Raw genomic sequence first — 15,199 nt, 5'->3', positions numbered from 1 at the left:
CGGTTCTTCGGAGGATGTTGATGATGATCAACCTGCTACGTCTGGGCCTCGTCAGATTATCAAGTTTTGGCACGACTACTTCGTGATTCGTTTGGCGATACTTTTCAGCCAGCTGCTCCTCCTTCTCCTCCTTCTCAGTTTTCGTCGTCGAAGACAAGTAAGTCTCCAGGTTTCGTGAAGATGAAGACGTCGTTATCTACGAAAAGAGCTTTCCGGAAGTAAACGCCTGGATGGAGTCTAGGAAAGCAAAAGGAAGAACTACTTTCGCCCTGCCTCCGTCTAGACTTAGCGGTAAGGCAGGGATGTGGTATGAGACAGGCGAGGAATTAGGATTGAAGGTTCCTACGTCGGCTCAAGGTGATTTCGCCAGCGTGGTGGATGCCTCAAGGAGGGCCCTTTTAGCATCGGCTAAGGTTTCTTGGACGACTTCCGAACTGGACCATCTTTTGAAGGGACTATTTAGGTCCTTAGAAGTTTTCAACTTTTTAGACTGGTGTCTTGGAGCCTTAGACAACCAATCTCGTAAGCCAGACTCGATCAGCTTGGGGGAGCTGTCCAGTGTATTGTCATGCATGGACAAGGCCGTCAGGGATGGCTCAGAGGAGTTAGCCTCTCATTTTTCAGCAGGGGTTTCTTAAGAAAAGGTCGCTTTATTGCAACTTCGCGGCTAAGTCTGTCTCTCCCGCTCAGAGGACAGAACTTTTGTATGCTCCCTTCTCGAGTCATCTCTTCCCCCAAGCCTATTGTGGGAAGGATCTGGCAGTGAGTCTGCAGAGAGAAAAGCCACACAAGACCTGTTGGCTCAGTCTTCGAGACGTCCGGCTGGCCCTTCAACGTCGTCTGGAACGCAACAGTTTAGAAAGCAGAAGCCCTTTCGTGGAGGGACTTCCGCTAGATCGTCTCCTCGAGGAAGAAGCCTTCCTAGAGGTAGAGCCCCTTCCAAGTCTAGGGGTAAGAAGTGAGAGATCGTGCCTTCAGTCACCGGTAGGAGCCAGGCTGCAGTTGTTTGTAGAAGCCTGGAGAGTAAGAGAGGCAGACCCTGGTCTCTCGACGTCATAGAGAAGGGTTACAAGATCCCTTTCATAAAGCCGCCCCCGTTGACTTCCACTCCCAGGGACTTGTCCCCATCGTATCCGCTAACAAAGCGAAAGATTCTTTTCGACCTGCTCGAGCAGATGCTCGAGAAAAGAGCAGTGGAACAGGTTTTAGACCTGGCAACGCCAGGATTTTACAACAGATTGTTTCTTGTACCGAAACAATCGGGAGGGTGGCGGCCCGTCTTGGATGTAAGTCGTCTAAACCTCTTTATAGAGAAGCAGAGGTTCAAGATGGAGACACCTCAGTCAGTTCTGGGGGCCTTAAGACCTGGAGATTGGATGGTATCACTCGACCTCCAGGACGCCTACTTTCACGTCCCGATACATCCCCAATCGATGAAGTACCTTCGGTTCGTATTGAAAGGGAAGGTCTTTCAATTCAGGCTCTTTGTTTCGGACTGAGTACGGCCCCTTTTATCTTCACCATCTTAATGAAGAACGTGGCGAGGTGGCTCCATCTTTCCAACATCAGAATCTCGCTCTATCTAGACGACTGGCTCATACGAGCCTCCTCGCAGACCCGGTGCCTGAAGGATTTGAAGACGACTCTGTATTTAGCTGCGTCCCTGGGACTTCTGGTGAACTTCGAGAAGTCACATCTGACCCCAACACAGTCCATCGTGTATCTGTGGATTCAGATGGATTCAGTGGCTTTTCGGGCTTTTCCGTCCCAGGAACGTCAGCACAAGGCATAGAAAAAGTGTCAGCCTTTCTAGGGAAGGATTCATGCTCGGTGAGGGAATGGATGAGTCTGCTGGGGACCATTTCCTCGCTGGAGAAGTTTGTTTCCCTCAGGGGGCTACACCCTCCGACCTCTTCAGTTCTTTCTGTCGGACAGCTGGACAGAAAAGGACAACTTCGACATGAAGTTAAACATCTCGGAAGAGGTTGAAGAACCATCTAAGATGTGGCTCGATCCGTGGAAGCTGTCAGAGGGCGTATCCCTCAAGCTTCAGAACCCCGACCTAGTGTTGTTCTCCGACGCGTCATCCACGGGGTGGGGAGCAACTCTAGGGGGGGAGGAAGTGTCAGGTACCTGGAGAGGGGAACAGGTAACCTGGCATATCAACTTCAAAGAGCTGGCAGCGGTTCAATTAGCGCTCCCAGTTCTTCCAGTACAAAGTCTCCCGTCGTGTGGTTCAGATCAACTCGGACAACACCACAGCCCTGGCATACTTGAAGAAACAAGGAGGAACACACTCTCGCTCCCTGTTTTCTCTAGCAAAAGAGATCCTGCTTTGGGCGAAGGAGAGAGAAGTCAATATTTGACAAGATTCATTGCCGGAGTCGAGAACGTCCGGGCAGATCTCCTCAGTCGACAAGGACAGTTTATTGCCGACAGAGTGGCTCTCAATCAAGAAGTATGCCAGGAACTGTGGGGTCTTTGGGATGCCCCTTAGTGGACATCTTCGCAACATCAAGGACGGCGAGACTTCCTCTGTATTGCTCCCCGGTTCTCGATCCGGGAGCAGTAGCAGTAGACGCCCTTCTATGGGATTGGACGGGCCTGGATCTCTACGCTTTTCCCCCTTCAAGATCCTGGGGGAGGTGATGAGAAAATTTGCAGCATCGGAGGGGACGAGGTTGACCTTAATCGCCCCCTTTTGGCCCGCAGCGATCTGGTTCACAGAGGTGATGTTCTACCTAGTGGATTATCCGAGATCTCTTCCGTTAAGGAGAGATCTACTTCAAACAGCCCCCACTTCGAGAGGTACCACAAAAACCTCTCCGCTCTGAGTATGACTGCGTTCATTTCAGGACTATCCAAAAGGTTGAGGCCCGGAGCGAGATGGTTTTTTCCCCCCCCCCCCCCCCCCCTGGACAAATCAGTGGGATAAAAGCTATCGCCACCGCGAGGGAGGACCATCATCAATCGCGGTTTACCAATCGAAGTGGGCAGCCTTTAGAAGTTGGTGTAAGAGAAAAGGAGTTTCCTCTACCACTACCTCTGTGAGCCAGATCGCCGACTTCTTGCTTTATCTGAAACAAGATCTAAAGTTGGCAGTGTCAACATTTAAAGGCTACAGAAGCGTTCTATCTGTAGTCTTTCGCCATAGAGGTCTTGACCTCGCTAACAATAAGGATCTCCATGATCTATTGAGATCTTTCGAAACGACCAAGGTACCACTACCGAACAGCTACCTTCGTGGAACCTGGATGTGGTCCTAAAATATTTGATGTCAAATCGTTTTGAACCTCTTTCATCTTCGTCTCTACGGGATTTGACGAAGAAAACTGTATTCCTAACTGCTCTGGCGACGGCGAAGAGAGTTAGCGAAATACAGGCTATCAGCAACAGTCGGTTTCAAAGGGCATAATGCAGTCTGCTCTTTGAATATGTCGTTTCTGGCCAAAAACGAAAAAAACCCATTCCAATCCGTGGCCTAGAACATTCGAGATCAAGGGTATGGCAGAGATCATTGGTCAAGAGCCAGAAAGAGTCCTGTGTCCTGTTAGGGCTCTTAGAGAGTATATTCGTAGAACGAAGGATTGCCGAGGTTCTGCAGAGAACTTATGGTGTTCGGTCAAGAGACCAAACATGCCCCATGTCCAAGAATGCACTGGCATTCTTTTTGAGAAACACCATTAAAGAGGCGCACGCTTCTTGCAAAGACAGTGACTTGAAGATACTTAAAGTTAACGCGCACGAAGGTAAGGGCTATTTCGACCTCAATAGCCTTTCAGCGGAAAAACATGGGTCTCCTTAAAGACATTTTAAGTGCTACTTTTTGGAGGAGTAACTCAGTGTTCGCCTCTCACTACCTACGGGAGGTGAGAACGACCTATGAAAGCTGTTACTCTCTCGGACCATACGTCGCCGCAGACACTATTTTGGGGGCAGGAGGTAGCACTCATCCTTTCCCATAGAAAAGGGTAGGTGAGTTTTTAATATTTGTATGTTTATGGTTGTAGGGTCGGCTGCCGAGTACAGTCGTCCCTTCCTTTAGCCTTTGGTATATGGGAGTTTGTTGTTAGGCTAACTTAGGTGGTGGTTTTTTGCCTCGTTGCCCTCGGAAGTATGGTCATGGTCTAGTCACATTGTGGTCCCGTCCCCGTTGACAGATCATCTAGAGCGCACCAACTACATAGGTCACTACCTTGTTGGTAACTCTAGTGAAGCAGAAGCAGGCTTGGGTGACAGTAATCACGAAGTCAGCTATGCTAACAGGTAAGGAACCAAGATGTCAATCATATACATTTATATGTTTTCTAAAATCCTTTTTTCTGTCTCTCCCACCGCCAAAGGTGGGATTCAGCTATATATATATCTGACAGGTAAGTTTCATGAACAAAATGATATTGTTAAGATACAATAAAGTTTGTTCATAACTTACCTGCAGTAATATATAATTTTAGTACCCACCCACCTCCCCTCAGGAGACAGTGGAGATAGAAATCTGATAGAAAATGGGAATGGTTCCTGATACCCGCCTCCCAGCGGCGGGAATGGGTACTAACCACCCTAACTCCCACTACGTGTGTCGTAAGTTTTAGAAATTCTGTCGGACTTCAGAGAATACAGCTATATATATATCTGCCAGGTAAGTATGAACAAACTTTATTGTATCTTAACAATATCATTTTCTTAATAGCTCTCGCCACTGCGAAAAGAGTGAGTGAGCTGCAAGCGCTTGACTCGAGAGTGGGTTTTAAGAAGGATTCAGCTGTATTGTCCTTTAAACCTTTATTTCTAGCAAAAAATGAGAACCCCTCGAGACCTTGGCCTAGGACTTTTGAAGTAAAAGGCCTTTCTCAATTAGTTGGGAATGAAATGGAAAGAACTTTATGTCCTGTGAGAACTTTGAAGTTTTACCTGCAGAAGAAGAAGCAGTTGCACGGTTGCAATCAGAGTTTATGGTGTGCAGTTAAAGACCCTAGAAGAGCTATGTCAAAGAATGCCTTAGCATTTTTTGTTAGGAACATCATAACGGAAGCCCACATGAGCTGTGATAGTGAGGCATATAAGACCTTAAGGGTAAAAGCACACGAAGTACGTGCAGTCGCTACATCATTGTCGTTCACAAGAACATGTCAATGAAGAACATCTTAGCGGCCACGTATTGGAGATGTAAACTCAGTGTTCGCCTCACATTACTTGAAAGATGTGAGAGTGACATATGAGAAATGCTTCTCTCTAGGACCTTATGTATCAGCGGATACAGTGCTGGGGAAAGGAGAGAAGACTGATCCTTAATATTAATTTTTGTCCTTATATTTTATATTGTGATTTAAAAATGATTGGAGTTGAGTTTTTTAGGTTGTTTGAAAGGTGTTTGGGGATAACGCCTTTCAATCATATTTACTAATCCACGGTTAGGATCGGGTGATCGGGATCAGTATTTTACTCCTTTATATGCCAAGAGGCATAGGTATATTGTCATGTAAGTGAATAAGACTCCAGTGACAATTGCCATTAGGTTCTGTTGAGTAAGTGGATAAGACCCCATTGACAGTCCTTTTCAAGAGTTCTCAGCCATAGGGCACACCCTCGCTGAAGCTTTTGAGGCGAAGCAGACTTCTCAGCACAAGTAAGAAAAATCTTCCACCTAAACAGGGTAGGAAACTAGGGTATTATAATTAACTTGTATTACCTACAACATATGTTGTTTACCTATTAGGTCAGTAATTAGCTGTCTCTTGCCCTCCGCCAAAGGTGCAATTCAGCTAAGTATATATCTGACAGGGAAGTTGAATGTTATGAAAAATGATATTGTTATTGTACAATAAAGTTTCATACATACTTACCTGGCAGATAATTAGGACGATTCGTATTTGGCCTCCCAAACCCAACCTCCCCTCAGGAGACAGGTGGAAGAGAAAAATCTGGCTTAAAACGGTAATAGTTCCTATTCCTGCCACCCAGCGGCAGGCGGCGGGATCACCTGACCTACCTGTAGTGTGTGCCGACAGAAATTTGAATTTCTGTCGGGGACGACAGAGTCTATAGCTAAGTATATATCTGCCAGGTAAGTATGTATGAAACTTTATTGTACAATAACAATATCATTTTTCCTCTACTCAGGTGAGGCACATAGCCAGCTGAGAGGAAACAGGTTTGTATCCCTCCCGCACTCAATGAGTTTTGACCTTACAGTAGAGGTACAGGGAGTTTTTTTCCCTCCACATATGGGAGGCCTAGAAGGCCACACATGGGAAATTTAGTTTGGTACGAGTGAACAAGAATGAACTTGGAGACTGACCCGCGTTACTCCTAAATTTAAATATTGACTGACATAAACTGGTACAGTGGAGGGCCGAGTAGATTTGATTCCCCACCTCCAAATTAATGTTGTTAATCGGGCTTATTCAGGTGTTCAGGGGGTGTATTGCAATATGAAGTTTTTATTGTAAAACTAATATTGTAATACCTACCTGAACACCTGAATGATTCCCACCCTCCTCCCCTCTCATACAGAGTTATTGAGTTATGATTGACGTGAGAGGGCAAGTGTGACCGGCCAGTGAGGCAGGGCTATCAGCGGTGGGCTGGTAACTAGGTAACGAGGGTGTTTGCCAGGAGATTGGCAACACTGATCGTTTATTTTAACCAAAGATTTGGTAAATTTTTAATAAATGATGGTTCGGGCTGGTAAGTGACCAGGGCTTATTCAGGTGTTCAGGTAGGTATTACAATATTAGTTTTACAATAAAAACTTCATTTTTATTGCATTAGTGCCTTAGTTACAGAAGCACAAATAGGTTGTTCAAATGATTCAACAGTTTTCGTAAAGCATAGGTTCCATGAACCATGAAATATGGTAGTCATCATGGAAATTTTAGGCACATTTACATTTTGGAAAGCATACTTTTTTGCTTTTTGCATAATGACCTCTTTCATTTGTTATGTGCAGGCTATTCTAAAATCTTGTATAAAACTATTTCTTACTCAAATAACTTTTTAGGGGTTGATGTGGTAAATGCAGACTAGTTAAAAATTCATGGCTAGAATGTATATAGAAATTGATTTACACAGAAGTTAGTTTTTGTTTTATCATGTACTATTAAATTTTCACCAGGTGATATAATTTTCTTTTCCTGCAGGGCTACTTTGAAGACTTTAACAAGAGGAAAAGGAGTGATGAAGGTGATTATATTGAACATTCTGCAAAAGTCAAGAAAAAGAAATTCGAACATAAAACAGTGTCGAGGGAAAGTAATTTTGGTCAAAATTCTCCAGGAGGTGGTGCTCAGGAAAGCTCAGATGCCCCCAGTCGTGTTGTGAAACTTGTTGGAGCTGCTGGTTTTGATAAGGAAACTTCAGATGAGAGGAGAGATGTTTTAACATCACTATTTAAAGGAAATCCAGAAATTCCCTACGTACCACAGTCGCACGTTGAGCGAATTTCAGAAAAGGTGTTTTCTGATAGTAATTTTGAAAAACTGGATATTGCTCCACAAATTGTAAGTTATTTAACTCCAAGTATCATCTTTTACCTTCAATAATTTTTTAAAATCTAGAGTAATCATGTTTAGCATATTCAAGTTTCATTGATGATATCTTTATTACCGTATTTTATGCTTTTATGATTGTGACAAGTAAACCATTTCTTTGTTCATACGTGAACAAACCTTCGGTCTTAACAATAAGATAATTTCTAGCGCCTAGCTGGATCCGGTTAAATCGCAGATGAAAGCAAGGAATCTTGTGAGATCTGGCAACGTGTGCGTATATCAGGGGTCAAGGACCACGCATCTGCGCTACCGCGTCAGTCTTTTCTTAATCGCCTGGGCAAGAGTTGTGGTTTCCCTCTCTTGGCCTATTAGTAGCCTCATGGCCTAGTTTCAGTATGGTCTAGTTTTCAGTATGTGACTGATTGTATACAGTGCTCCCTCATTTTTATGTGGGAATAGGTTACAGAATCTACTTGCCTGCACAAAATGCAAAAATCCCCTCAAAAAATTGCTTATAACTGGCTTATAACTGCCTATTTTAATATTGCAATGCTTAATTTGATAGTTGTTCATATACAAAACAAACATCTATTTTCCTGTGTTGTGAGGTGAGTTTGAAGTGATATTTATTGTACTATACTGGTATTTATCTTAGGATAGTACTACTGTATAGAGCATAGTCTAAAATATGTGGGTAGTTTGGATCGATGCGACACATACATACCTCCAAACAGAATGCTAGGTTTGTTACATCATGTTACATCATGTTAGTACAAATATATTTATGATAAAAAGAAAAGATTTACTACAGTAAGTTCTTGGTGTACACAAATATGACTGCCTATGATAGAAGTTCAAATACCAAATGTAAACTTAAAGTATGTATTATCCTACATCAAACAGTATAGATTAAACTATTATTTCACTACTGTATTAATCTTTGAAATGATATTGTTATTATTTCAAATTAAAAAATACAGTACTAATTAGTGAACACTCAGTGTTGCTGTACAAAAAAAGCCACTGTACTTGACAAAAACAGTGAACATGTTAGCCTAGTTAGTGAGAAATCCCCTTAGTATGCCTCTCAGGAACCATACTTTGTTCAAGAAAGTCTTTTGGAATAAGTGTTTGTGCACCTAACCCCCTTTTTATTTGTTTCTCCTTGATAATTCCTGTATACCAAGTGGACCACCCTACTCTTTGTAGGCTTCTTCTCAATATGTATGGGGATATTGTGGCCAGCAGGAGGCAATATTGTAAGTTCTGTTTAGTGTCACTGCAGCCCAACCTGCATTGTTTTAAGATTTTTTTTCCCTTCTTTTTCTTCTAGCTTTGCTGTCCAATTTATATTTGCTGCTTCAGTTTTCCCCATCCTTTGTATAAAAAATCTTCTGGCCTTTCATGAAAGTTTTCAGTAGCTGGTGATCCACTCATAGCCTACATTCTGATAGTAGCAGACTGCATACTTTTCCTGTATAGATAAAAAAAAGTTGTCTGTGTTTGCAGTCAAGGGTTAGAACTCTGCCCTCTCATGTATTCAAGGGCAGGAGGCATCAACTTGGGCTTTTCTGATGCTTTTCAAGTATGCTAACCTATTGAGAGGAAAGCTTTGCCCAGGGCTCTTCAACCCTCATAATGGATAAAACACCTGTCCAGATCAGTGTATGAACCCGTGGAAGATGCTTCTCTAAGAAATTTTAAACTGAAGACATTTAATAGCCATAGCCTTAGCTAGGCATTTGAGTGAGCTCCATGCTCTCTTCAACCTGAGTTCTCTTACAAGGGTGTTGGGAAATATGGTCATGTCCTTTATACCTTGTTTTTAAGTCAAGATATAGACTGTGCCTTTTTGTACATGCAACTTCCCCGGCAGATATATACTTAGCTTATGTCTCTGACGTCCGACAGAAATTCGAATTTCGCGGCACACGCTGCAGGTAGGTCAGGTGATCTACCCCCCTGCCGCTGGGTGGCAGGAATAGGAACCATTCCCGTTCTAGAACCAGATTTTCTCTGTCGCGGTAGTGTCAACATATGTTGTTGCTACCTCCTGACTTGATTTTCGTTTTTCATCGCCATCGATCTTCTGGGCTGTCTTTTGCAGGGAAGTACTGGGTCTTTGGTTCGGCATACGCTTTTATTAACTTTTTAATGAATTTGGCTTCGAAAATTTCGAAGAATATATGACGTGTAACTACCGAAATTTTCGGTAGACACTCACATAGTTTGCAAGAAAGGGAAATATTAATATTTATTCATTAATACGTGTAATAAGTGTTAGAATTGATTGAGGAAATATACCGACTTCCTACTTTAGGGAGTCAGTAAAGCATGTAACTAGATACGTTTCTTTTAAAAGTTTTTTGGAAACTCGTACTAACGAGCAATTAGAGTATTACCAGTACTAGTAGTGTTGCATCCTCATCACCTTCTTACTTCGCAGAAACTTCAAATTCATAATTGCAATTTGAAGACAAGGATTGTGGCTCAAAATGCGAGCTATTGAAAGGTAAGAAGTGATTACTAGTGTTCCCCATTGCAGTGGAGGGTGCGTCTGATCGGCTCTGTCTCGCTCCCAGGCCTAGACCTCTTTCAAGCTCCCAAGCCCAGGGGAGAAGGAATGTCGAAAGCCGTAAGGAGGTTTCAGAGAATCCCCACTCGGTCAGGCGTCCCCTCGGCAGGTTCTGTAGAGCGTCCCAGACTGCCAAGGATAGCCATTGAAAGGGCATCCTTAAAAAAGTGCGTCTCTTCATCTTACATCCGAAAAGACGAAGAATGTATATGTTTTGATGATCTAGCGCGTTCTCTGAAAACTAAGAGAACACTGAGCAAGAGCCAGCCAGGACCAGGAACTTAGGAAGCCGCGTTACAGCAAGCCAGCGTGAGCCACGTTCCAACAGCCAGCAGCGAGCCGCGTTCCAGAAAACAGACTAGCGCGAGCCGCGTGCCTACAACCAAACGCGAGCCGCGTTCTAGCAACTGAGCGCGAGCCGCGTTCTAGCAACTGAGCGCGAGCCGCGTTCTAGAAAATTTTTCATGGCGCAAGGCGCCTTCAAAGAGACGAAGCGCCAGCCTGGCGCAAATTGCGCCAGAAAAACAGACGGCTAGAGCAAGGAGCCTTATAGTACAGTGGCAATCAGAACGATCCTTCCATTGAACGTTTCCGGGCAAGAGGCTCTTTCTAAAAGGGGTCTAGTAGGCGTTCGGAACTATCCAGGCGCTAGGCGCAAGGAGCCAGGCGCCAGAATATTCCAAATCTTATGAGAGAGAGGTCAGTCGCGAGGCTCCTCTTTGAGTTTTTAACTTGAGTAACGCCGTCGCGTTTGTCAGAAGGATTCTGATACTAAGAGAAGCCATTTTTTTTTTTTTCATTATTCAGAAGACTCCTGTGTTTGGCAGTTCCTCTCAATGCGGACTCTCTCCTTCATTCATGCTCTTCCCTCGTTATGAAGAGGCAAGAGCTTTGGGAGTTTTTATTCTTATAAGAATCTCATCGACGTTTGGTATGATGGCGGATAGGAAATATCTACTTCCTTCCGTAAACCCTACAGATGAACAGGAATTCTGTCTCTTCCGCGATTTATGAGGAAATCACGAAGATTTAAAGAGTTCCTGATTTATTATTTCCTTAGGATATATATACTCTTTCTAGGAGATATATATACTCTTTCTATCATTCTATTAACGAAAAGAAAAAACGAAGACAGTAAAAATTTTTCCTTTCTCTATCTGCCTCGGCAGGGAAAGAAGGTAGTAGAGTATCTGTCGTATGAGAATACGATACGGCAAATCACACATACCGTAGTTACTTCTTTGCAGAGCAACCAATCAATTACCAGTATCCTTCCAGGAATTTCCTAGGAAGGACTACGCTTATAGGGATTGTTAAGACAAACACCTACTTAGCTTCTAGATTTATCGAAGTCTTGTTTCGCTTAAATATGCATGAATAAGAACTTCCTGAAGTTCGATTATAATTTTATAAGATTCCTTTATTTAATGGAGTAGCTGGCAACTCTGGAAGAGTAAGGCCAGACGGCTAACGGAGACTGCTATCGCGCCTTAGAGACCAACGCAGTAACATGTAGGTGTCGGTCATGAGTGGTTGGTTACATGTCTCTCTCCTGCGGGATGGAATAACTAACCGTGTCTCTCCCTTACAATCTCGGATTGAGGGGATAGTTAAGCAAACATAAATAAAATATTGTCTGCCTTTTGCTAAGAAGCTTTCAATAAGAAAGATATTACAACATTTCATGCTGTTTACCGTAGGTAACATTATTAAAGGATTCTAACGCAGCGGAACTCTATATTATATGATGCTCTCATGCTTACGAAAGCATGGCTTATTAGAGTACATGCTTAGTGAGAAAGATGCATGTAGTAGAAGAGAATTCATTTTTAGACTACGGTATGGTCAAGTCTTATGCACATACCGAGGTTAACTACAGAATTCCTAGTATCCTTACAAAGGTTTCCTAGATTAATGCTGTTTACCACAATGTGACAGTATTATAAAGGATTCTAATACGGCAGAGCACGATATAATATAATTCTCTCATCCTTTCGAGAAACGCACACAACCTCTTTAGAATCGGATATTGCTCAAGAGAAGATGGGTGAGTCGGATGGGAAAAACATTCTCTTAGTGGCAGAAGTTGTTTCCCTGAATGGACTATACGTACGTATATAAAAGTTTTTTCCTACTAAGAACGGAATTAATAACATGTGAAGGATGTCGGGTACCATAGGGCACAGGATGTTCTGGCACATAACCTAAAAGAACTAGAAGGAGCGCCAGCCTGGCGCAAAGCGTCAGAGGCGCAAAGCGTCAGAGGAGCCCAGCCTGGCGCAAATTGCGCCAGATTTTCAGAAGCCGCCCCAGCCTGGCGCAATGCGCCAGAAGCACCATCCAAGATATTTTCTCGTTTTAGCGAGTTATTAACCTAAGAGTCCAGTAGTGGTGTTTGGTGTTTGCTTCTCACCTCGGTGGTCGCGGGTTCGTTTTCTCGGCCATTCCATTGAGGAGTGAGAGATGTGGATTTCTGGTGATAGAAGTTCACTCTCGACGTGGTTCGGAAGTCACGTAAAAACACCATACAAACAAACAAACAAACCAGTAGCCTCTCGGAGGCTCGGTAACGGCAAGATTCGTTCCTGATTTCGTTACCCATTTAATCGGAAAGGGGTCGCTTACAAGGAATGATGAAATGATTTATTTTAATCACTTAGGCCAATTCCACGACTCTCTCATATCGCATAAGAGCATCGAGAATCTCTTTTTTCGCTCCTGTTCGCGTTAACAAAAAGAGAAACCTATTTGGGAACAGACACGGAACGTAACGATCCTTAAAGGTTCGATGCAAGATTTTGCATGTCCGTGAGAACCTTCTCGATCGAAGATAATAACTGTTAACGTATGTCTAACATTTATTGAAAAGAGTTTTGAGAACCTGCGGAAAGTCTTCTTCATAGATCTCTTCGCAAGGTAGAAGACGAACAGGCTTCCTATAGACTGCTTCCTTTTCCTCGAACCAAGAGAGGTAGCAATATACGACATTCTTTAATTTAAAGAAGGGGAATAAAACAAAAATTTAGTCTTTTTTCCCCTAGTTATAAATTCTTAACAGATATTAAAGATAAATGGGCGTCAAAGGAAGAGAGGATGAATGCCTCATTTTGGCCTTAGAGAAGTTGGATTCACAGAAGTCACGTTCTTCTCACAGCATGTTTCGTAAGGCTTTTCCAAGAGTATCTGGATATTCTATCAGAATCTATTATAAATAGACCTGAAAAACCTCTCCACTCTGAGTCTTTCCGCGTGCAGACTGACCAGAAGTGGACATGAATGAGAGGATTTTTTCAAGGTAAATGACATAGTTCATGGCTAAGACATAGCATTGCTGCAGATCGTGCTAGATGGAATGAGGAAACTGTCCTCTTCCGATAACCTCTGTGAACCACATAGCGAGGTTCTTTCTTCACTTTCAGAGGAAGAATCACCTAGGTATATATCTGCTATCATTAAAAGTATGCAGTAAAAGGCTATACTCTGTCTCTACAAGGGGAATTAGAGATAACAGAAGATTAAGATCTTCGGGATCTTATACGATACCGCAATACGACAAAGAGTAGGATATCATGTACTTCGAATTGGGATCTTTTTGTGGGGCCACAGATTCCGTGTTCCGACAAAATGAACTGCTCCTCATCAAACTTCTTTGAGAAAGTTTATGAAGGAATTCTTTGTTTCTCTTAGCCCTAAACGACCAAGAAGACAAGTGAATTTTTTGTGCATTGGAATCTCGCATCAGATTCAATGGAGACTCGGCAATGGGTTCTTGCCAGCATAGTATGTCTGGCAAAAGAACTAAAACCCTCTATTCCTGACGCAACGCTTTCAGATAGAAGTTTCGTTGCCCAGGCAGGGTACTTACTTTTTTCATCTACAGAAGAAGAGATGGTTTAAACGTTTGCCTACAGAGTCTTCGGGGTGCGATGAGGGCTCGAAATGCTTCCCAGAAGGTATTCAGAAGGATACAATAAGAGCTAGAAATCAGGGTTCCGCCCAATTTCAGCTCGGAGTCTCCTTCGACTTCCAGACTCCTTCCCTTCCTTCGGGCAAGGATAGGGAAGATTCTGCAACGAGGAACCTCATCAACATGTAAGAAGGGGATCTCGTTAGCAAAGGAAGTATTCACGAAGGATCCTCCTCGGAGGAAGACTCTCTCTCTCGTATTGTTAGATATCGTGTCGTCTACTGGATGTAGCTGACTACAATCACCTCCCCTTGCCAGGGGCCAAAAGATCAAAGGGGAAGAATTTCTTCCACCCTTCTCCAGTCTCCTGATAGACTATGTGGTTGTTCAGGACTCTCGGACAATGTAGCGCCAGCCAGGCGCCAAATGCAATACAGGCGAAAAACGCCAGAGGCGGACAGTTCCAAGGAACTCTGTCATGGTCGGATACTGAGAAGGAGCGGGCCTCCAACCTGGCGCAAATGCGCCAGAGGCGAACAAATCGGACAGATATAAGAGTGTCCGATGTGGACATCGCCAGACAGCCTAGAGACTCTTCCAAGCTCGAAGCTCCAGCAAGTGTGGAGCAGCCAAGCCAGGCGCGAGGCGCCAGCCAGGCTCTAGAAGCCAGCCAGGCGTCATCCAGGTGCCAGGCTCCTTCAAGGCTAGGCTCCAGTCAGGATTGAGGATCCATCCAGGCGCAAGGCTCCTTCCAGTAAAGAGAAACCTAAAGCTCTGTCATGTAAGAGGGCTAGTCCCCATTGATATGATACAGGTAAGGCTCTGCCATGTAAGTGGGTCAGCCCCCATTGGCACGATCCGAGAAGGCTCTGTCGTGTAAGCGGGCTAGCCCCCCATTGACATGATCCGAGAAGGCTCTGTAGTGTAGCGGGCTAGCCCCCATTTGATGATCCAGAAGGGTTTTGTCATTATAGTTCCCCTACCTCGCTGAACTCTTGAGGCATGCAGACTCATAGACAGTAATCATGAAGTCTTCTGCCAAGCTCCAGGCGCAAGGCGCCAGCCAGGCCGCAAGGCTCCAGCCAGGCGCGAGGCGCTAGCCAGGAGGGAGGAGCAATCAGGCGCCAGCCAGGCGCGAGGCGCCATCCAGGCGCGAGGCGCCATCCAGGCGCGAGGCTCCAGCCAGGCTCTAGGCGCCATTCAGGCGCAAGGCTCCAGCCAGGCGCA

At 44.1% G+C, this 15,199-nt stretch overlaps 1 protein-coding gene across 1 annotated transcript in view; it reads left to right on the top strand.

Annotated features, from left to right (window-relative positions):
- LOC135221067 (probable ATP-dependent RNA helicase DDX31) overlaps nucleotides 1–15,199 on the top strand; it is a 93,320-nt gene that overhangs the window by 37,868 nt on the left and 40,253 nt on the right. Inside the window, exon 2 of the mRNA XM_064258830.1 lies at nucleotides 7,140–7,499. Within this exon, the coding sequence (XP_064114900.1) occupies nucleotides 7,140–7,499 (360 nt within the window). The remainder of the gene's footprint in view (nucleotides 1–7,139; nucleotides 7,500–15,199) is intronic.

Source organism: Macrobrachium nipponense, chromosome 2 (genome assembly GCF_015104395.2).
Source record: "Macrobrachium nipponense isolate FS-2020 chromosome 2, ASM1510439v2, whole genome shotgun sequence".
In the NCBI taxonomy this organism is placed as follows: domain Eukaryota; kingdom Metazoa; phylum Arthropoda; class Malacostraca; order Decapoda; family Palaemonidae; genus Macrobrachium; species Macrobrachium nipponense.
Note: the sequence above shows the minus strand (reverse complement) of the source record. Positions and strands in the feature narration are given on the sequence as shown.